This window comes from Maylandia zebra, linkage group LG3 (assembly GCF_041146795.1).
Source record: "Maylandia zebra isolate NMK-2024a linkage group LG3, Mzebra_GT3a, whole genome shotgun sequence".
Taxonomy (NCBI): domain Eukaryota; kingdom Metazoa; phylum Chordata; class Actinopteri; order Cichliformes; family Cichlidae; genus Maylandia; species Maylandia zebra.
The window spans coordinates 10,170,375-10,194,636 of NC_135169.1; the positions used below are offsets into that span (position 1 = coordinate 10,170,375).

The window sequence follows — 24,262 nt, forward strand, 5'->3', positions numbered from 1 at the left end:
TAACTACCCATACGGAAAAGAAATAGTAAAAACTTATATGTGATTACTCATGAAAGTGGCCACTTTCGCATTACTTTCATACATTGTTTTAGTAAGTATCCAAAACATACAAGTTTCATTATATAATTTTTCAAGGCATCTTATATCTGTTTTCACTCTTATATGCTTTTCATACAAGTTTCACACAAGACAGATACAAACTTTATAAGATTTATATATATCTTTTCCATATGGGTAGTAATGACTTCATGAACTTCTTCACAAATAAAATTTTTATCATTAGAGAAAAAATTACCAGTAATCATCCCACAGATGTAATATTATCTACAGCTACTCTTAGTACCATTGATGTTAAGTTAGACTCTTTTTCTCCAATTGATCTTTCTGAGTTAACTTCAATAATTACTTCCTCCAAACCATCAACATGTCTTTTAGACCCCATTCCTACAAAACTGCTCAAAGAAGTCCTGCCATTAATTAATGCTTCGATCTTAAATATGATCAACCTATCTCTAATGATCGGCTATGTACCACAGGCCTTCAAGCTGGCTGTAGTTAAACCTTTACTCAAAAAGCATCTCTAGACCCAGCAGTCTTAGCTAATTATAGGCCAATCTCCAACCTTCCTTTCATATCAAACATCCTTGAAAGAGTAGTTGTCAAACAGCTAACAGATCATCTGCAGAGGTTTATTTGAAGAGTTTCAGTCAGGTTTCAGAGCTCAGCACAGCACAGAAACAGCTTTAGTGAAGGTTACAAATGATCTTCTTATGGCCTCTGACAGTGGACTCATCTCTGTGCTTGTCCTGCTAGACCTCAGTGCAGCGTTCGATACTGTCGACCATAATATCCTATTAGAGCGATTAGAACATGCTGTAGGTATTACAGGTACTGTGCTGCAGTGGTTTGTATCATATCTATCTAATAGACTCCAGTTTGTGCATGTAAATGGAGAGTCCTCTTCACACACTGAGGTTAATTATGGAGTTCCACAGGGTTCAGTGCTAGGACCAATTCTGTTTACATTATACATGCTTCCCTTAGGCAGTATCATTAGAAGACATAGCATACATTTACACTGCTATGCAGATGACACCCAGCTCTATCTGTCCATGAAGCCAGATAACACACACCAATTAGTTAAACTGCAGGAATGTCTTAAAGACATAAAGACCTGGATGGCCGCTAACTTTCTGCTTCTTAATTCAGATCAAACTGAGGTTATTGTACTCGGCCCTGAAAATCTTAGAAATATGGTATCTAAGCAGATTCTTACTCTGGATGGCATTACCTTGGCCTCCAGTAACGCTGTGAGGAACCTTGGAGTCATTTTTGACCAGGACATGTCCTTCAACGCACATACTAAACAAATATGTAAGACTGCTTTCTTCCATTTGCGCAACATCTCTAAAATTAGAAATATCCTGTCTCAGAGTGACGCTGAAAAACTAGTTCATGCATTTATTACTTCCAGGCTGGACGACTGTAATTCATTATTATCAGGATGTCCAAAAAACTCACTGAAAAGCCTTCAGCTGATCCAAAATGCTGCAGCAAGAGTCCTGACAGGGACTAGAAAGAGAGAGCATATTTCTCCTGTTTTGGCTTCCCTTCATTGGCTTCCTGTTAAGTCCAGAATTGAATTCAAAATCCTGCTCCTCACATACAAGGTCTTAAATAATCAGGCCCCATCTTATCTTAATGACCTTGTAGTACCATATCACCCTATTAGAGCACTTCGCTCTCGCTCTGCAGGCCTACTTGTTGTTCCTAGAGTATTTAAAAGTAGAATGGGAGGCAGAGCCTTCAGTTTTCAGGCCCCTCTTCTGTGGAACCAGCTTCCAGTTTGGATTCAGGAGACAGACACTATCTCTACTTTCAAGATTAGGCTTCAAACTTTCCTTTTTGCTAAAGCATATAGTTAGGGCTGGACCAGGTGACCCTGAATCCTCCCTTAGTTATGCTGCAATAGACGTAGGCTGCCGGGGGATTCCCATGATGCATTGAGTTTTTCCTTTCCAGTCACCTTTCTCACTCACTATGTATTAACAGACCTCTCTGCATTGAATCATATCTGTTATTAACCTCTGTCTCTCTTCCACAGCATGTCTTTATCCTGTCTTCCTTCTCTCACCCCAACCGGTCGCAGCAGATGGCCCCGCCCCTCACTGAGCCTGCTTCTGCCGGAGGTTTCTTCCTGTTAAAAGGGAGTTTTTCCTTCCCACTGTCGCCAAAGTGCTTGCTCATAGGGGGTCATATGATTGTTGGGTTTTTCTCTGTATCTATGAAGCGCCTTGAGGCGACTTTTGTTGTGATTTGGCGCTATATAAATAAAATTGAATTGAATTGTTGTGAATGCAGGTATGTGACTGTGCCACACTGTTTAGAGAATTTATATTGTTTCATGTACAGCTTTAAAATATATTTCTATATTCCTTTCATTTGGGAAATTTAACATGCAATGTTAATGGTGTTGAAGTTTTTCTATTTTGGTTGTATAAATTTACCACTATACGATCACACTGCAAGTGGAAATGTAATCCTGAGAATAATGGAGGATTCCTGCGAGATTTTGTGCTGATTGCCCACGACATTAAAAAGAGCATTCTAACCATTGCCTTTTTGTTGTGAATGCAGACCAGAGAAGACACTACACAGAGGTCACATACATACATATATATATATATATTTCAAAACTTACATTAACTACTGATTTTATCTACTGTTCTGATTTTATCTGTTTTGATTTTATATACTGTTTTGTTTGTTTGTTTGTTAATTAGTTTGTTTGCTTGTTTTAATCATTGTAAATCATGCTTTTTGTTTGTTTTTGTTTTTAATGTCTCTGTAAAGCACTTTGAATCACCTTGTTGTTGAATTGTGCTATACAAATAAACTTGCCTTGCCTCCACACTCTGTGCTGACTCCAATGAACGATCAGAGCTGCTGAGCCTGAACCTCTTTACTCGGTTGGAGGCGGCTGAGCCCTCCGTCTGCCACAGCAATGTTTCCAGCATCACTTTATTTTATAGCGGCTGGAAGATTTCTGAAAGTCACCAAAAACAACAAAAGTAGGACTTCCTGCTTCTCACAGAGGACTTCCTGCCAGTTCAGACAAAAAAAATAACCAAAGTATGAACAGCATTTCTTCATGGACATGACCTTTAACCTCTGACCGCTGAAGCTGGCTGACCTTTTCTGCTTCCTTTTCCATCTATTTCAAATTAAAGGCCCTCCTAATAGCTGCTGGACAGTTTTGTATTAACAAGGCTTTTATTGTGAAATACTGATTTTGTCCTTAAGAATATGTGTGGCTTTGACAAATGCTCCGTTCTTTGCTGTGAGAGACAGAGTTTAGTTTCCTGTGAGGACAGGAAGTGACGTGTGAAACTATGAGGAAGCTGAACTCTGTGGCAGTCTGCCGTGATGTTTGGCTGCACACACTAAACTGAGCTGAAAGAGAGTGTGTGTGTTTTAGTATGCAATAAGAAGTGAAACACACACACAGCAGCTGCTTTCAGCACACACACTCACTTTGTTCACACGAGGACAAAAAACTTTATTTAACTGAGCTTGTGTGACAGGAGAGCGTGAGTCTTCACTTCTGTGCTGTTTTCTATTCTACGTTTTTATTTTTGCATTTCTGTGAAGATTCAAACACTGATTATCTTTCACATGTCAAGTGTTTCTATTACCGTGCGCTCACAGACTTGGAAGGAGCGCTTGCTTGTTTTATACTGGTGTATTTAAGTCTGTGTGCTGAATGACAGACCCTGATTCATGTGCATGAGGAGAAAAAGCAGTGATTCGAGTGTGTTTATATGTGTTGACAGATTCATGTTTAAGCTTTGCCTCAGACTTCAGTGTGCAGGAAAAGGACATGAAAATGAGTGGAAGGAGCATTTTGATGTAAAATATTTGATAGATGAAGGTAAAGTTTGACAGCAGATCGACCAGGGTGCGCACAGGGGGGGGGTTTCATGGGGCCACAGAACCAAAACAAGAGGCAACATTGAACTGTTTCATCCATGAAGTGAATTTATTTGAAGCACAAACAAAGTGAACGAACATTTAACAATCAAACTGAAGATTTCACATCCTGCACATCTTTAAAAAGCACTGACTGACATCACTGTGGACTGAAACGTCTGCATGCACGAGTCCATAGTTACAGAGAAGTCCACCCAAGGAGGACTTTCCTACCAGCTGGGCTGGAAGCTGCGCCTCCTGTCCCCCATTCATGTGGTGGGAACGTCCGCACACTGGGGGGGGGGGGGTCGTCCTCGCTCCTGCTGATGTCTGAAAGAGACGAACGTGGAGTAAACACGAGGATGTAACTGAGAACTACAGTAACTTATTACTTTATCTTTTGATTGTTATTCATTAGTGTTAATGAAACTGAGTGCATGGAGTTTAATCACAGGGCAGTGTGAGACACACAGGTCTGAGGGCTGGTCCACTGCGTCCCTCACAGCTCGTGTCCTCCTCCTCCTCTCTGTAGTTCCCTCACGCTCTCCATCTTCATCTTTGCTAACAGGGAACAAACGTCTGTGTCTTTCATGTCAGCTGATGTTGTTCCAGCTGTGACGCTGAAAGCTGAGCTCCTGTCTCATGAGCGACAGCTTCATGTTTCATGGTTAAAGTAAAAGGATGAGGTCTGTCTCTGAGCCTGTGCGGACCGGATTTGTTCAATGTTAAAGTCATGACGCTGGATTCCACTGTGACGTCACCAAACCGTACCGCTTACCTTCGTCTTGTCACGTGTTTTCACGTTAGTCGGCTTTAACGATGCGCTTGTGCTCTTTTTTCTCCTTTCTTCTTGTTCCGAAACCCGCGGGCTGAGAGAGCGAGTGTGCAGCGCACTAAAGAGTCCGTGTTAAACACAAACTAGAACACTAGTTCCAGTTTCCGTAAGAAATTAATTCATCATCGCATCTTCAGCCTTCACGGGACCGAAGATGTCTAAGACATAGAAATGCTTATTATGGGTTCACCTGATGTCATTGAAAAGATGCACATAGGTAACGCGCAGGCCGTCCAGCGCCGAGGTTTATCTTATCACCTCGAGTCTGCGACACTCTCTCCATGTCCTCTCAGATAAGGGCGCGCACATTTCTGCACGATCTTCTAAATTACAAAGAGTGATTCACAAAACAGAAGCTGACCATCACAAACCAAACATGGCTCCACTGAGCGTCAACCTATCACCAGAATTTACTGATAATCTAAAGACTCACATAACTCGTTTTGTCTCATTTTGTCTTAGTTTGAGACATAAGTGCATGATTATAATACTGTGTAGTTAGATGAGACAGAACTGATGCTTCCTCTTAATTATCCTCTTCATTTTTCCCGAGCCTCAGCAGTGGAAGCCTGAAATGACATGACAACGATCCCGTGCCAAGGAGCGCTCAGCCACACTGTTAAGTAGCTCCCCAACAAGGCTTGATCAGGTCCAGGTGTGTGATGAACTTCAAGTGTGGCCAGCCAGCTGGCAGGGCCACCCACCCACCAGGCCTGAAGGTGCCTGTCACAGCCACATCCACACACACAAGCATGGACACGAGAACAGCAGCACAGTGCAGAAACACACATAATATAAAAGGAGTCATAACTGCTCATGGACTGGGTCGCTCAGACCCAGGTCCCTGACATGGACAGAGTTTTGGGCACAGATTACTGATTACTGGCTCCTGACTACAGTAGCCGTAATCCATCAAGCGAAGTGGTGCGGCTTCGTAGCTTACCAAAGTCGTACTAAAACATTTTTGACAGATTTTTGAGCGACGTGTACCACATAAAATCGGTTTGCAGGGCTCGCAAAATCGCTAGCCCGACGTCCCGGAGCTAGTGATATCTCCGGTCGGGCGACCAAAATCTATCTCAGCCCCGCCCGTCAGGTTATCATATAGCCCGACGGGCGGGGCTGAGATAGATTTTGGTCGCCCAACCGGAGTTAATGCTAGCTCCGGGACGTCGGGCTAGCGATTTTGCGACTTTGTGATCAGCACAACGAGAATTCATACATAAGGCGCACTGGATTATAAAGCGCACTGCTGATTTTTGAGATAATTAAAGGTGTTGGGTCTAAACTCAGACCCTGCTGTATCCAGGACTTATTCCCGTGAAAGAAAAACAAGGCAACAGTGATCGATCGTTTACTTGCAAGGGAGGCCTCGTCGGTATCTCAGCTCATTACGAATGACCCCGACAATGGCCTCCTCTCGCTGCCTTTTATTGGGAAAACAGTTCATCACAGCAAGGCAACGCCCAAATGGTTCTAAGACAAGGCATTGTATGTATATGTGTGAACTTCTGTATGTATGTAAGAATGTGTGTGTGTGTGTGTGTCCTCCTGCTGGGCAGGAAGCTTACATCAAAAAGACCGTCACAAGGATGTGTCTGCAATAAAAGACTACAGCCCCCCACCCAGAACCTCGAGAGGGAGGGGGGCAGTGGAATTCCTTGCATCACAGAGTTAAAACGATGTAGAGATGGTAAGCATAAAAATGACAACATTTAACAGTTCACTCTAACAAAAGGATTTTAAGTGCACCTTAAAGTGCAGAAGATACGGTAGTCACTGTTGTTACTGGGAACAGAAGAGTTATAGCACAAAAACATTTTTGAGTAAACATAAGAGTAACAACCTCTGGGTTTACAAAATTTCACCTGAGCCCTTCATACATTTCAAACTATATTGCAATCCATTCAGGCACTGCCAGTGAAAACTTGTTAATAGCTACATGAAAATACTTGGATTCAGCACTTTAATTAAGATGTGATTTTATGTTGGTAAAAGTGAAAGAGTTTACAATAATCTGACAAGGCAAAAATCAGTAATTATACAGTAAATATATCAGAAAATATCCTGCAGACATTGCCATGAACCAAAAAATAAAAACCCAACAAAAAATTAAATTAAAACTTATAACATCAGAAGTACGCAGGAAAAAAAAAATCAAATTCTAAAACAAAACAAAAAAACATGCAGAAATTTGCAATCACACATTTGGTGAAAGGTTTAAATGAAAATGTTTAAATATAATATTAAAAACTACATGAAACAAATAGATATTGTTAAGAAATACACTATCATGCCATGAAAAAGTTAAAAATTACACATCTATAATTGTTGTGTGTCATAAAATGCTACAAGTCAATAAGAATAAATCGATGAGTAATGCGTTTTTCTTTACTCCTTGAAGAGATTAACAGCTAGGTAGGTACAAATTCAGCGTTTGGACAGCACTGTCCTAGGAGCACTGAGAATGTTATGTTTAGTGACAGTGGCTGTTAGCAAGATCATCTGTATGTGACAGCTCTCCGTTTTATTTCAAACCTAGATGTTTATAGAGAAAGGGATCCTCCTCACGGAGAACCTCAAACATTTCTGAATCACCACCTTTCCTGCTCACAGTGTCAAAAACCCAACTAGCTTTATCTTTTCTGTTTTTCACTGTTTTTGCTTCGTCCACTTCATCTATAGTTAACACTTTTTTTTCCAGCAGGTGGTCCAGCAGACTCCTGAGAACAGGTCCTGATATACTTTCGATGAAGCTCCTCCGTATCTTTTCTGGACCAGCATCCAAAGATTTCACAGTACCAGTTGTTCCTCCAGTAGGAAAAAGACAAACCTCTGTTTCCCAAACACAGGTGGAGCTGCTCTTGTCTCTCAGACACAGGTTAATATCTGTAAAGACTTTCTTTAACAACACCTGAAATGATGGGAAGTAGCTTTCGAAGAACTCCTCTTGAAAATCAGCTTGTTTTGGTTTAACTTTAATGAGGTCATGTTCAGGATCAGTGGCCAGAGTGTAAGCCTGCTTTGGATGCAGTTTGCAGTCAGAGGTTGTCTCGATGTATATCTCAGTTTTGTCTGACTTCTTCCTGTCACGCCGCATTTTGGGGAACACAACATTACGTGGCAACATGAACACACTGAGGACAGATCTGGGATTACAATCGTTTGGGGGTTTGTAGAAGAGCAGAACCAATGATTGGACTGGGTCAGGAGGAGAGTCTTCATCCTTGACATTACCATAAGCAGAAAACCCTTCGATATTTATAATAGCATGAGTTTTGGTTATCTGGTGAGGGTGGATAAACTCGATGCCCTCATCTTTCACATGAGCAACCTGCAAGAACTGGCCTCCACCTGTGGAGATGACCTCACAGTGTAGGATATGAAGCTGACACACAGACTGCTGAGGACACGTGATGTCAAACAGAGGTCCTGCAGGCTTCTTGTGGTGTTGGGCCAGCAGCCTTCTGTTCCAAGGGACAGTCCTGTAAACCACATCTCCTTCTCCCTTCATGACAAACATCAGGTTGGTCACACTGCACTGGTACAGGCCTGGACAGGAGCACTGGAACATGTAGGTTTCATCACCAAAATCATCAACACTGATGTTGGGTGTATACTCATGTAACTTCATGGATGGTAAGCTTGCTGCCCGTGTTAAGTTGTTCCTTGGTACGTTGCTCAATAAAGATGAGTGACTTTGAGAGCGAGTCAGGCAGCAGAAAGCTGTGGAGCAGATGTGCAGGTGCGAGCTTGGTGGCAGGGTGCTGCTCACTGAATTAAACTCAGTCCCTACAGGTGTTTCTCCTGTATGATTTTCAACATCTGGATGGGTTTCTGCTTGCCAGGGAGAAGCTCCAAAAGGGTTTTCAAGCTTTTCTTCATTGCTGCATTCAGGAGACCCAGTTACCAGTAGACTGTGAGAAAGTGTGGAAACAGACGATTTACTTTGGTATCTGCTGTAGTTCATAGGTTCACAGTTTAATTTAGTAACCTGACTTCTAAGTCTCAAGTTCTTCTCTATTATACTATTAAATTTCAGGCAATCACAAAGTTTGTGAAGAATGTATGTCACCAAATTTAAATCAGACCACATATGGTCCTTTTAGTGTTGAGGTCATTTACTTTTCGTAAGTTCTGAGGCGATCTGTAGCACCTCCTCTACTGTCTCTGTGGCTGCTGTGCTCCGTCAACATATGGCTAATTACTGACACAACACTATTTGACAGTGAGATAGACCAGGCCGAAGAGAGATAATAATGATCCACCAAGAACACATTATGAAATTTCTTAACCCAGTCTTCCTTAACTGGATGAAAGGACATTTTCTAGGACATCTGCCAGTCAGTGACATTTTTCTTCATCTCACAACAGGACACTGCAAGCAACATGGAATACACAGAGTTTCTGATTTCTCAGACTTTTTATCTGATTTAGTTCTGAGCTCAGATAAAATAATTATTGTGGCTGATTTTAACATCCATGTAGATGCTAAAAATTATGAGTGACGTATGTATGTGTATGTATGTATATATTGTACTATTCTTAGTTAGTGTATTGTCTGTCTTGTCTTAATGTTGGTTTATAATGGAGCACTGTAACAAAAAATAATTTCCCCCAGGGATCAATAAAGTATTCTGATTCTGATTCTGAAAAATGACAGCCTCAACATGGCATTTAGTCTGTTATTAGACTCAATTGAAGTATCTCAAAATGTAAAAGAACCCACCCACCACTTTAATCACACTCTAGATCTTGTTTTAACATATGGCATCGAACCTGAACATTTAACAGTGTTTCCTGAAAACCCTCTGCTGTCTGATCATTTCCTGATAACATTTACATTTACAATAATTGATTACACAGCGGTGGAGAGTAGACTTTATCACAGTAGATGTCTTTCTGAAAGCGCTGTAACTAAGTTTAAGAATATAATCCACCCACTGTTATCATCTCCAATGCCCTGTACCAACACAGAGCAGAGCAGCTATCTGAATGTTAACTAGTAATGACTTCATGAACTTCTTCACAAATAAAATTTTTATCATTAGAGAAAAAATTACCAATAATCATCCCACAGATGTAATATTATCTACAGCTACTCTTAGTACCATTGATGTTAAGTTAGACTCTTTTTCTCCAATTGATCTTTCTGAGTTAACTTCAATAATTACTTCCTCCAAACCATCAACGTGTCTTTTAGAGCCCATTCCTACAAAACTGCTCAAAGAAGTCCTGCCATTAATTAATGCTTCCATCTTAAATGACAAACTTGTCTGGTGGTGTGTGTTAGAGGGATCTGAATTAAACTGTAATTAACCAGAAGCAATGTAAACCGTAAAGTGAGTTATCACATAATCTGTTCCATCAGGTTGAGTTTGTTTTTTAGTAATTATGGTCACCTGGCACACCTTTAGTTTAATGGGAAGAGCAAGCGGACATATGCCGTTTGGCGAATAGTGGCTTGCCTGGGTTTGAGTCGGACCTGTGGCCCTGGTCTTCCCTCTCTCGCTCCCTCTGCTTTTCTGTCAGTCTCTACTGTCCCTATCAAATAAATCCAAAAAAGACCCCCATTCTTTTTTTAAATAACAAATAAAATAATTATAATTTGGTCACCTGTATGAAGGTTTTTCAGCCTCAGTCATTTGTGCTTTTCTGAAATCCTAAAAAGTGGACAGTAAAAAAAAGATTAGTAAATGACTTCACGCAATTGATGGTTTTCTATAACAGGACGAGACTGCTGATACTCAACTGCACACAGGGACACTGAGGAACCAGGATAGACACTAAACCCAGGATAAAGAGTTTGAGTGAATGTGGTGTTGAAGGTGTGGAGGTGGATCAGAGTGTCAGAGGAGACTCTGTAGAAGGACAGAGTGCCAGCAGGACAGTCCACATACACTGCTGCTCTGTGAGAGACAGAGGAGGAGGAGGAGGAGGAGGAGATGGGTGTTGGTCTGTAATTGTGCCAGACATAACGAGGACCATCATCAGAGCAGTACAGACTCCAGGACTGATCATTGTTTCCAAACAAACAGTCACTGTCTCCTTTCCTTCTGATGCTTCTGTAACTCACTGATATACAAACGTTTCCTCTCCACTCGACCTCCCAGTAACAGCGACCAGTCAGACCATTTCTACACAGCAGCTGTTCCCAAACATCAAATCTGTCTGGATGATCAGGATATGACTGAACCTCCTCCACACATGTCACCTTCCTGTTGTTGTCAGACAGTTGGAGCTTTGTGTTCACTGTGTTTGTGTCGATTGTGAGTTGACAGGAATCTGATGGAGAGAACAAACACAATCCAGCTGCAGTTATTGATCCATCATCTGTTCATTGATTGACACTTTGATGATGACTCCTGACATGATGAAGATGGTTGAATGTGTGCTGCTTTGTTTTCATGAATCCCATTAAAAACACACTTACACTTCCTCAGACCTGGTCTCAACCATCGGACTCCAGCAGGCTCCACCCTGAAAGGAGGAGGGGGGTCAGAGCAGCACAGTCAGTTTCAGTTTATTTGTCATATGCAAGTTAGCACAGGGTCAACATTGCAATGAGATGTGTTTGACGAGCAGCAGTCACTCAGCAGCATGATACAGTAGGAGAAAATAAAATAAAATAATAATAAAATAGAAAAATAGTAAGGAGCAAATATTAGAGAGACGTGGTAAAAGAGAAAAGATGACTAAATATATATGTATCTATAAATATAAATATATGTACACTAGTGATTAAATAAGAAACATGACGGGGGGGCAGATGGGACATTGCACAGGAATGAGCAGCAGAAAATCACAGTATTGCACTTTTAAATATAGATATCAATAAAGTGAAGTGACCAGTGCAGATTAAACAGAGTACTTGTGAAGCTGCAGCTTCTGAGTGCTGTGTTGTGTGTGTTTAAGTGTTGTGGTTGATGGTAGAAACTGTGTTTAAGTGTTGTGGTTGATGGTAGAAACTGTGTTTAAGTCTTGTAGTCCGAGCAGACAGACTCCTGTAACGTCTGCCAGATGGTAACAAGAACAGCTGATGTGCTGGGTGGCTGTGGTCCTTGATGATGCTGTGAGCTTTACGGAGGCAACGCTGGAGATAAATGTCCTGAATGGCAGGAAGCCTCGTGCCAGTGATGTGCTCTGCTGCCTTCACCCTCTGTAGTGATTTACGGCTGCTGGCAGAGCAGCTTCGTACAAAACTGTGATGCAGCTCGTCAGCAAGCTCTCGATCGCACACCTGTAGAAATTTGAGGTGATGTTGGCATTCATGCTAAACTTCCTCAGCCTCCTCAGGAAGTAAAGCCGCTGGCGAGCTTTCCTGATAGCAGCGTCTGTGTGAAGCAGTGTCTGTGTGAAGGGTCCAGGAGAAGTCCTCGGTGATGTTGACTCCAAGGAACTTGAAGCTGCTGACCCTTTCGGCCTTGACACTGTTTATGTGGATGGGCTGGTGTTCCCTGACTGGTCGAGAGTCAGGTTATTTTCCAGACACCACTCGTACAGCGCCATCACCTCCTCTCTATATTTGGAACGCCAGGACTGCCATAATGAATTAATTAAATACACCATTAAATAATTAATTAAATGTGGCAATAATTAATTAAAATTGGAATTAATTAATTAAATAAATAGTTATGATATATGTAATTAATTAATTATTGACACATTTAATTAATTATTTATGTATTTCACGTTTTAATTAATTATTGACACATTTAATTAATTAATTATTGACATATTTAATTAATTATTTATGTATTTCACATTTTAATTAATTATTGACACATTTAATTAATTATTGACACATTTAATTAATTAATTATTGACACATTTAATTAATTATTGACACATTTAATTAATTAATTATTGACACATTTAATTAATTATTTATGTATTTCACATTTTAATTAATTGACACATTTAATTAATTATTTATGTATTTCACGTTTTAATTAATTATTGACACATTTAATTAATTATTGACACATTTAATTAATTATTGACACATTTAATTAATTATTGACACATTTAATTAATTAATTATTGACACATTTAATTAATTATTTATGTATTTCACGTTTTAATTAATTATTGACACATTTAATTAATTATTGACACATTTAATTAATTATTGACACATTTAATTAATTAATTATTGACACATTTAATTAATTATTGACACATTTAATTAATTATTGACACATTTAATTAATTATTTATGTATTTCACATTTTAATTAATTATTGACACATTTAATTAATTATTGCCACATTTAATTAATTATTGACACATTTAATTAATTATTTATGTATTTCACATTTTAATTAATTATTGACACATTTAATTAATTATTGACACATTTAATTAATTAATTATTGACACATTTAATTAATTAATTATTGACACATTTAATTAATTATTTATGTATTTCACGTTTTAATTAATTATTGACACATTTAATTAATTAATTATTGACACATTTAATTAATTATTGACACATTTAATTAATTAATTATTGACACATTTAATTAATTATTTATGTATTTCACATTTTAATTAATTATTGACACATTTAATTAATTAATTGACACATTTAATTAATTATTTATGTATTTCACGTTTTAATTAATTATTGACACATTTAATTAATTAATTATTGACACATTTAATTAATTAATTATTGACACATTTAATTAATTATTGACACATTTAATTAATTAATTATTGACACATTTAATTAATTATTTATGTATTTCACATTTTAATTAATTATTGACACATTTAATTAATTATTGACACATTTAATTAATTATTTAATGATATATTTATTTATTTCATTTTGGCAGTCCTGACGCCTGGCTCTCATCATGAAATAATTTTATCTGTCAGCCTCACCCATCAAACTCAGGGGGCGGGGTTAACGCTGATCGAGTCAAAACCATTGCTTTGGCCTGGTGGCCATTGTTTCTAGCACACAACAACCTGCATGTGGAAGCTAACAGAACTGAGCTTTGAAAAACCCTGTTTGTGTGTCACCAAATACCGTTTTAATATTTTTTTAGCCGAGAATGTAGCGGTTTAATCTTCATGTGTCTGGTCGGTTTGTCAAGATACAGCCTCTTTGCAAAAGTGTTTCGATGATTTCGGAGATGTCGTCCCAGTCTCACGGCAAAGCGTGGGATAGACCCGCTCGCCTCGCAAGCAATCCCACCGACAAAGCGCAGGCCCCGGTACACAGCTGTAGTAACCCCCGCTGACTTCTTTTACTGAGGTTATATTTATCGGGGTTTTATTTCCTGATGTTCTTATGTGTCCTACGTGTTTCAGTCTGAATTATAACTAACATTAAAAACATGTTTAAGAGGAGAGAGAGCAAATAAATCTGTTTAACATCTGATCTTTGGGTTTTTGTTCAGTAATCAGCGTGACCTGTGTATAAACACATAAAAGAGATAACGTTGGTGTTTCCGTCATGTAGTAACTGCTGGCTTTAACTGTACAAAGGTTGTTCGACACTATGAAACACATACAGACTTCATGATGTTCGGCTAATATTTTTATTGTGAATATTAATCATGCTGACCTCGCTCTGTACACCACGCAGCGAGGTCAGCATGTCCACGATATCCTCAGCTCCATGAGTTAACACAAAGTTTCCCAGCTGACTATCTAACTGCCAACTATTCCAGAGACGTGAAAATATACAGCATAAAGAAAAGTGTAAGAGACTCAGCAGCAGATTAGAATAACAGTTATACATTTAATAAATCACCAAATGAATCCAAGAAATGAGCAAACCTGAGTTTGTATTCCCTCAGCTGCAGACTCGCTGCTGTTTAAATGTTTGAAAAGGAAGATTAGATATAAAAAACGTCAAACATAGACTCAGTCTGCCTTCACATTTGATATGAGGCCAGCACGTATAGTGGCCTCAGCAGGCTATTACTGAAATACACGTGCTATATCATAAACTATGATATAAACAGGGAGGTCCTATTAACATGTTTAGTTTTAAAGGACACCTTCCTGCCTTTAGTCTCATTCATGAGCAGTATTAGTTTTCTTCTAACATCCAGAAGTCTGCACCATGTGTTTCATAGTTTGTAACAAGCCTTTGACAGGTAAACATAACATGACCGAAAAAGCAAAAAAAAAGCAAAAAAAAAGAGAGAGAGAGAGAGAGAGAGAGAGAGAGAGTGTTGACATAAGAAGAGAAAATGCTCTCAATTATAGAGACAGACAAATGGTTCATTTATGTTTGATGTGTGTTTATTCCTCCCTAAATATCGTCGGTGAAGTTTGCCATGCACGTCAGATTTTCCTGCGCATTTTTATACCTCTGCCAACAGAGAGAGAAAAAAATCACATTCTAACAGACAGCTGGTGCTTAGAATACAGTTGAATAACTATTAAAAAACAGATGATATTTAGATGATAGTTCAGTCTAACACATGTGCCACTGAACCATTAAACGTCTGTGAAACTGTGCAGTTATGAAACGTAACTTTAACCTCAGCCAAACCGATTTGCTCAGTTGTAAATAAAACAGCGAAGTAAACGTGACCCGACAGACAGAACCTGAGTGAATGAAGTCCAGCGTTTAACCACTGAGAGCTAAAACTCAGCTGAGGTTTCAAAGCTGTGTGCTGGTGATTGGACATCAGCCGCTGATAAAGCTGTTCGCCTTTAAAGTGCTCTGTAAGGAAACGAGCTCCAGCAGCTCTGCGCTCGGGAAAAACACTATATTTACTTATCTTGTGCAGAAAAATGCGCTGACATTGCTTTATATCGAGCACCGGCTGCCCAGTTAAACTGTGACTATCACCAGGTAACGTAGGCGTGTTTCTTGAATTAGCAGCAGGTGTTAAACAGCTGACAGATGAGGAGGAGGATGCATGCAGGTAAACTGAGGGTCTGTTGAGCTGATCGCTGGTTTCGTGAGAAAAATGTCAGCTCGTTCTTTATGTTACAGAAGCACAGAGACACAAGACCAGGCGGAAAGAGACGATCGTTCGGTGAAAATGAGAATCTGCGAATGCAACATGTGGAACACGGAGAGTGGAATATGTAAACAAACCGGTTAACGTAACCCCCTCGGTGCACTCTGCATGCTAACTGTTAGCAGAGCTAGTGAAATCTCTGAAAACATCTGAGCACTTTTGCAAACATGTTCTATGTTGACAACCTGACCAGACATACGTCGCGACATTCGCGGCTAAAACACTGTTAAAAGTGTAGCTGGTGACAGAAAAACGGGGTATTTTAAAACTACACCACCACCATTGCTGCCTGTGATTTGATCTGCATTCTGGGATACCTGGCTGCCCCAAGTCTACACAAGCAATCGATTATCTAGGATCGACCTGTTTTGACTTACTTTGCACGGCAACCAATCAAATGTTAGAGAAGCTGCATGGGCAGCGTTAACCCCGCCCCCTGAGTTTGATGGGTGAGGCTGACAGATAAAATTATTTCAAGATGAGAGCCAGGCGCCAGGACTGCCAAAATGAAATAAATAAATATATCATTAAATAATTAATTAAATGTGTCAATAATTAATTAATTGTGTCAATAATTAATTAATTACATGTGCCATAACTATTTATTTAATTAATTAATTCCAATTTTAATTAATTATTGACACATTTAATTAATTATTTAATGGTGTATTTAATTAATTCATTATGGCAGTCCTGGCGTTCCATATCTATAGGCCGTCTGATCATTGTCTGTGATGAGGCCTATGATGGTTGTGTCATCCGCAAACTTGATGATGATGTTGGAATCGTGTTTAGCAACACAGTCGTGTGTGAGCAGGGAATATAGGAGGGGGCTAAGCTCACAACCCTGTGGCGTACCTCTGTTTAGGATGAGTGATGAGGAGGTGTGCTTGCCAACTCTCACCACCTGGGGCCTGTTTGTGAGGAAGTTTAGAATCCATCTGCAGATCGGTGTTCCCAGCCCAAGGTTGATGAGCTACAAAGCAAGTTTTGAGGGGATGATGGTGTTAAATGCCGAGCTGTAGTCGATGAAGAGCATCCTTGCATATGTATTCCCTTTTTCAATCAATCTTTATTTATAAATAATAATAATAATGGATTGGATTTATATAGCGCTTTTCAAGGCACCCAAAGCGCTTTACAATGCCACTATTCATTCACTCTCACATTCACACACTGGTGGAGGCAGCTACAGTTGTAGCCACAGCTGCCCTGGGGCAGACTGACAGAAGCCAGGCTGCCATATCGCGCCATCGGCCCCTCTGGCCAACACCAGTAGGCAAGTAGGGTAAAGCATCTTGCCCAGGGACACAACGACCAGGACAGAGAGCCCAGGGATCGAACCTGCGACCTTCCGGTTACAGATGCGATTCCCAACCCCTGAGCCACGGTCGCCATAAAGCACTTTTCATACAAAAAAAATGTAGCACAAAGTGCTTTACATGGTTAAAAGCAGCCCACCTCACCCTCCAACTCACTCCCCACACTCTCATTAACATAAACGATGTGAATACACACATATCTCCCCCCACACACACACACACACACACACACACATTTAAAGAGTAAAAATTGGGCTGGGCTCGCATGAATCAGAATCAGAATCAGAAAGGGTTTTATTGCCAAATGTTGAGCAGGTTTACAACATTAGGAAATTGCTGCGGTGCTTCAGTGCAAACATACTGTCATAAAAATATAAAATAAGAATAAGAATTAAAGTGCTAAGTAGAAAGATATATACATGAGTGCAGGTGGTGATCAGTGCCAAACATGAAATGATGCAGTGAACACAGCGTAGGGTCATGTGTTAGTGGTGGGTACAGTCGTACGGTTATTGTTCATGTGTCCAACAGCAGAGGGGAAGAAACTGTTCTTATGGCGAGAGGTTCTGGTGCGAATGGACCGGAGCCTCCTGCCTGAGGGGAGCAGGTCAAACAGACTGTGTCCAGGGTGAGAAGGGTCAGCTGAGATCCGAGCTGCACGCCCCAGTGTCCTGGAGGTGTACAGGTCCTGCAGAGATGGGAGTCTGCAGCCAATCACCTTCTCAGCAGAGCGCACAACACGCTGCAGTCTCTGTTTGTCCCTGATAGTGGCTCCAGCGTACCACACGGTGATGGAGGAGGTGAGGATGGACTCGATGATTGCAGTGTAGAACTGCATCATCGTCCGTGTTGGCAGGTTGAATTTCTTCAGCTGCCTCAGGAAGTACATCCTCTGCTGGGCTTTCTTGATGACGGAGGTGATGGTGGGCTCCCACTTCAGGTCCTGGGTGATGGTGGTACCCAGGAAGCGGAATGAGTCCACAGAGGTGATGGGGGTGTCAGTCAGGATGATGGGGGGGAGTGGGGCTGTGTGCTTCCTGAAGTCCACAATAATCTCCACTGTCTTCTGGGCATTCAGCACCAGGTTGTTGTGGCTGCACCAGGACACCAGACGTTCAACCTCCCTCCTGTAGGCAGACTCGTCCCCGTCCGAGATGAGCCCAATGACGGTGGTGTCATCTGCGAACTTGATTAGCTTGACAGACTGGTGGGTGGAGGTGCAGCAGTTGGTGTACAGGGAGAAGAGCAGAGGAGAAAGAACACAGCCCTGAGGGGAGCCGGTGCTGATGGTCCGGGAGTCCGAGACATTCTTTCCCAGCCTCACGTGCTGCTTCCTGTCCGTCAGGAAGTCAGTGATCCACCGGCAGATGGGATCAGGCACATTCATCTGGGAAAGCTTGCCTCGGAGATGGTCTGGAAGGATGGTGTTGAAGGCAGAGCTGAAGTCCACAAACAGGATCCTGGCGTAGGTTCCTGGGGAGTCCAGATGCTGCAGGATGAAGTGTAGGGCCATGTTGATGGCGTCATCTACAGACCTGTTGGCTCTATATGCAAACTGCAGGGGGTCCAGGAGGGGGGCCGTGAGGGTCCTGAGATGGGAGAGAACTAGGCGCTCAAATGACTTCATGACCACAGATGTCAGAGCCACGGGTCTGTAGTCATTTAGTCCAGTGATCCTAGGTTTCTTGGGGACAGGGATTATGGTGGAGGACTTGAAGCAGGCAGGCACATGACATGCCTGCAGTGAGGAGTTGAAAATGCCAGAAAACACTGGGGCCAGCTCGTTTGCACAGTGTCTGAGGGTGGCAGGAGACACACCGTCTGGGCCGGGAGCTTTCCGAGCATTCAGACTCCTAAACTGCTTCCTCACATCTGCTTCATGAATATGAAGAGTTGTGGTCGGAGGAGGTGGTGTGAAATCCTCTTTTGTGTGGGGTGAGGAGGGGGGTGTTGTAGGTGAACAGTTTGAAGGTGGTGATGGCTCTATGGAGGGGGGAGAGGTGGGGGAATGAGTGTCCAAAGTGTCTCTATTGTTGGGGCCGTTGGAGGTGTGAAGGCTGCCTGATGGCTCGTCAAAACGGCAGTAGAAGTCGTTAAGGGTGTTGGCTAAGAGCAAGTCATCGGTGGAGTGGGGGGTTTTAGGCTTGTAGTTGGTGATATTCCTAAAACCTTTCCACCTTTCATGAGCCAAGTGAGGAAACACTATAACAGGGAGCCGTCTGCACCGGGAGCCGGTCACAGACCGCAGCCTCCAGGCTGGGCACACAGCAGGAGGGAGGCCAAGGAGCCCCCCAGCCAGGCTGAGAGGACCCCAGAGCCCCAGCAGCCACAGTCGATCACAGCCCCGGTGCAGAGAGCGCCCTCCGAGGAAACACTGGAGATATGACACAATAGGCTATATACAGGGTAAAATGATAAAATAAATAAGAACAGGATACAATATAAATATAAATATAAATAGAGTAACAAGATTAAAAAATGAATAAGAATAAAATCAATAAATTTTAGGTAAATCCTAAATTAATAATAGAATAACAGGATAGAATAAATAAGCATAAAATAAATAAACGCTAAGTAAAAGCTAAATTAAAAAGGTGGTCTTGAGCCTGTTCTTAAAAACATGTACGTTCTCTGCGGCCCTGAGCTCCTCCGGCAGGCTGTTCCACAGACGAGGACCATACCACTGAAAAGCTGCCTCTCCGTGAGCATGTGTCCTGACTTTAGGGACAATTAAAAGGCCAGCACCAGAGGACCTCAGGGTCCGCGAGGGTTCGTATGGTAAAAGCAGATCTGAGAGATAAGAAGGCCCAAGACCATTAAGACATTTAAAAACCAATAAAAGAACTTTAAAATCGATCCTGAAACACACGGGGAGCCAGTGCAGCGATTCTAAAACCGGTGTAATGTGGGCCCGCCCTCTGGTCTTCGTCAGCACACGAGCTGCCGAGTTTTGCAAAAGTTGTAAAGTTGAAATATTCTTCTTAGGAAGACCAGAGAGCAGGGCAGTAATCAATGCGACTGGTAATAAAAGCATGCATCAGCATCTCCGTGTTGGCCCGAGAGAGAATAGGGCGGACTCTGGCTATATTTTTTAGATGATAAAATCCAATTTTGGTTACATGTTTAATATGTGGGATAAAACCAAGCTCAGAGTCAAAAATAACACCCAGGTTTTTCACTTGTAGCGAAGGACATAGTGAAAATGCCTCTAATTTAGACAAGAGTTTCTCTCTCTGAGCCTCAGGACCGACAATTAAAACTTCAGTCTTGTCCTGGTTAAGCTGTAAAAAGTTTTCTGCCGTCCAAGATCTTATATCCAAGATACAGTTAAAAAGGGCATCCATTTGTCTGGTGTCATCAGGAGACACGGAGATGTACAGCTGCGTGTCATCAGCGTAACTGTGGAAGTTCACTCCATGCCTCCTGATGACACTGCCGAGAGGGAGCATATACAAATTAAAAAGTACAGGGCCTAGAACCGACCCTTGAGGCACACCACATGTCATTTTATGGATCTTAGAGGAGCATGTATCCATACTCACCATAAAAGTTCTGTCAGAGAGATAGGAAGTGAACCAGTTGTGTACAGCACCAGAGAGGCCCACCATGTGTTTCAGTCTGTTTAAAAGAATAGCGTGGTCTACTGTATCAAAGGCTGCGCTTAGATCCAGTAGCACCAGGACTGAGAGCTTTTGGGAGTCCCAGTTACATCTAAGATCATTTAAAACCTTTAGGAGAGCCGTCTCTGTGCTGTGGTTCACCCTAAATCCAGACTGGAATATCTCCAGGATCTGTCTATCATTGAGAAAATCAGTAATCTGAGTAAAAACAAGTTTTTCTAAGACTTTACTTAAAAATGGTAAGTTGGATACAGGTCTGTAGTTATTAAAATCATTACAATCCAAATTGCTCTTCTTCAGAAGGGGCCTCACCACCGCCGTTTTAAAGGCAGCAGGGAAGACACCCAACTGAAGAGAGCAATTCATCATGTATAAAAGCTCAGCCTCAAAAAATCCATAAAGTGTTTTAAAGAGTGAAGAAGGGATTGGATCTAAAAGACATGTGGTGGGTCTCACTGTGGAGAAAACCTTCTGAAAGTTCTCAGCATTAACCAGGACAAAGCTGTCCAGTGTCTCCTCAGGTACAATCGAGCCCTCAGATGTGTTTACAATCATATCGCGATTAGATAAAATATCAGATCTGATGGCGCTGATCTTTCCCCTGAAGTGGTCTGCAAACTGCTCACAGAGCGAGTCTGTGGGGCTTCTTTGGGAGCTTTTAAAATCAGGGTTAAATAAATGATCTATGGTGGAAAAGAGGACCTTGGGATTATTTTTGTTAATACTGATTATTTTGGCGAAGTGTGAATTTCTTGAGTTCCTTAATGTATTATTGTACACTTTAAGTTGCTCGCAAAATATTTGATGGTTGATAGCATTTTTATTTTTCCTCCACCTCCTTTCTGCTGCCCTGCAATCTCTTTTGAGTTTTTTGACTTCTTCGTTTCTCCAGGGTGATGCATGTTTTACGTTAATCTTTTTGGTGGTGAGTAGAGCAACGGAGTCAAGGCTTTTCTTCAGTTTGCTGATAAAATGATTAAAAATCAAATCGCAGGGTGCAGGTAGAATCACAGGGGGGCATTCGTCTAAAACCCTGGTAAAATTTGCAGCCACTTCAGAGGTTAGATAGCGCCTCCTCACAGTTCGCACCGCTGAATAAAACCAGTGATGTTAAAAAACACACAGTAGTGGTCAGAGACAGCCAAGTCAACAACAGAGGACACGCTGGTGGACAGCCCATGGGTGATGACCAGGTCCAGAGTGTGTCCTCTGTTGTGAGTCGGCTGTGTGACATGCTGGGTAAAATCCAAACAGTGAAGAATGTTTAAGAATTCTTTTGATGCAGAGTCAGAAGGATTATCTATGTGCAGGTTAAAATTATCATATTATATTTTGAATGTATGTTTGTTAAAAATTCTGAGAATTCCTTGATAAAAGCAGCGCTGTCTTTAGGTGGTCTATAAATTGTGACAGATAAAACTGGAGGGCTGCTGAAAACAATAGCGTGGAATTCAAAAGTGGTAAAATGATCAAATAAAATTTGTTTGGTGGTGAGTGTGTTGTTGGCTAAAGATGCAGTCCCACCACCTCTCTCACCACTTCTAATAGAAAAAGAGAAATTAAAATTTGGTGGGGAGGCCTCAGTGAGAACAACTGGTGCATCCGAGCCCAGCCATGTTTCAGTTAAAAATAAACAGTCAAGTTTATTATCTATAATTAAATCATTAATAATAAAAGACTTGTTCCACAGAGAGCGTACATTTAAAAGTGCCATACTGATTGAGACTGGTGGATTTTTGACAATAGAGTTGAATGGATGTTGATATTTTTGAAGAGGCCGGAGGTTATTAATATTTTTGGAGTTACTGGATTTATGATAATTCTGTTGCTCTGTTTGTGATTATGACGGGTATTGTGTTGACTGTGGGAGAGAAAGGTCCGAGTCCAGAGTTTTGTGTATTACTGTTAAAAGTGGAACAAATATAGGAGCTGGGACCAGGGGAACATCAGTCAGTGGCAGACAGATCAGCAGGTAATGTCAGTTTGGGGTAGTGACAGGGCGATGTGCGGGAGTGCTGTACGCCAAATGCCAAATTGGCGGACAGCAAACGGCGTCCCCAGGCGTTGAGGTGGAGCCCGTCTGCCCCAAAAAGATGCCTCCTCTCCCAGAAGGCATCAAAGTTGTTAATAAAACCCACGCCGTGGGAGACACAGGCGGAGGAAAGCCAGGTGTTAAGGCTGAGCAGCCGGCTGAAACGGCCTATCCCTCTGCCACAGGTGGGGGTGGGCCCAGAGATAAAAGCACTCACCTGCAACTGACCAAGGAGGCTGAAGGTTGGAGGAAGTCCAGCTTCAGCAGCTCAGATTGCTGTTTGAGGATGTCATTGGTGCCGATGTGGATGATGAGCCGGTTAACCTGTGGGTGGGATGCCACCACCCTCACTCACTCCAGGTGAGTGAGGGTGGTGTGTGTTGCCAGGGCGATGGCATCCTCTATGGCTCTGTTTGTCCGATAGGCAAACTGAAGAGGGTCCAGTGTGTCAGGGAGGGAGGAGCAGATGTGACCTTTGACCAGCCGCTCCAGGCACTTCATGATGATGGATGTCAGTGCAACAGGACGGTGGTCATTCAGACAGGAGACCACTGATTTTTTGGGAACAGGAATGATGGTGGATGCTTTGAGGGACGTGGGGACCACTGACTGCCTCAGGGAGAGGTTGAAGATGCTGGTGAACACCTCTGCCAGCTCGTCTGCACACACTCTGCGTAGCCGGCCTGGGATGCCGTCTGGTCCTGGAGCTTTGTGAAGACTGACCTTTTTAAAGGTCCATCTCACAGCTTCTGTTTTCAGAGTTAGAGTTGCAGCCTCACTGTCCTCCTGAGGGTAGAGGATCTGCTCTCTGTTGTCTGCAACAAAACGAGCATAGAAGTTGTTGAGCTCATCTGCGAGAGATGCCGTGGGCTGAACACTGCCTGTGTTGTCCTTCTTGTAGTCAGTGATGCAGTCAGTCCATCCCACAGTCGCCTGGTGTCAAAGCTGTGGTAGCTGGACTCCATTTTGTCCCTGTAGTCCTTTCTGGCCTTTTTTATGGACTTTCGGAGGTCATACCTGGCTGCTTTATAAGCATCAGCATCCCCGGAGTTAAAGGCAGAGGTCCGCACTTTTAGCTTGGCACGAACGTCTTTATTTACCCAGGGTTTCTGATTGGATATATGCGGACTGTGGTTTTAGTGATGGTATCATCCATGCACTTTCCAATATATCCAATGACAGAGTCTGTGACTTCATTGATGTTGCCATCAGCTGCATCCACAAATATCTGCCAGTCCGTTGTGTCAAAGCAGTCCTGCAGGACCTCCTCAGCCTCACTGTCCCGTTTGTAGATGACCCTGGAAGCTGGTTTTTCCTGTTTCAGTCTTTGTCTGTATGCAGGCAGCAGCAGTATGGAACAATGGTCTGCCTTACCCAAAGCCAGTCAGCATGCACACATGGACATTACATGGCTCTCATACACATGAACATTGCCAGTGTTCATCAAAGTGAAAGCCCGGAGGAATGAATTGTCTGTGGTGTCT

At 41.8% G+C, this 24,262-nt stretch overlaps 2 protein-coding genes across 2 annotated transcripts in view; both read right to left on the reverse strand.

Moving 5' to 3' along the window:
• The window catches only part of LOC143416657 (uncharacterized), a 376,067-nt gene that overhangs the window by 78,198 nt on the left and 273,607 nt on the right, over nucleotides 1-24,262 (reverse strand). The window lies entirely within an intron of this gene.
• Nucleotides 6,153-24,262, reverse strand: part of LOC106676470 (uncharacterized) — a 234,236-nt gene continuing 216,126 nt past the window's right edge. Inside the window, exons 12-15 of the mRNA XM_076877656.1 lie at nucleotides 11,238-11,284; nucleotides 10,557-11,089; nucleotides 10,421-10,467; nucleotides 6,153-8,721 (exon numbers count right to left, since the gene is read on the reverse strand). Coding sequence (XP_076733771.1) covers nucleotides 7,332-8,721; nucleotides 10,421-10,467; nucleotides 10,557-11,089; nucleotides 11,238-11,284 — 2,017 coding nt within the window. The 3' untranslated portion in view covers nucleotides 6,153-7,331. The remainder of the gene's footprint in view (nucleotides 8,722-10,420; nucleotides 10,468-10,556; nucleotides 11,090-11,237; nucleotides 11,285-24,262) is intronic.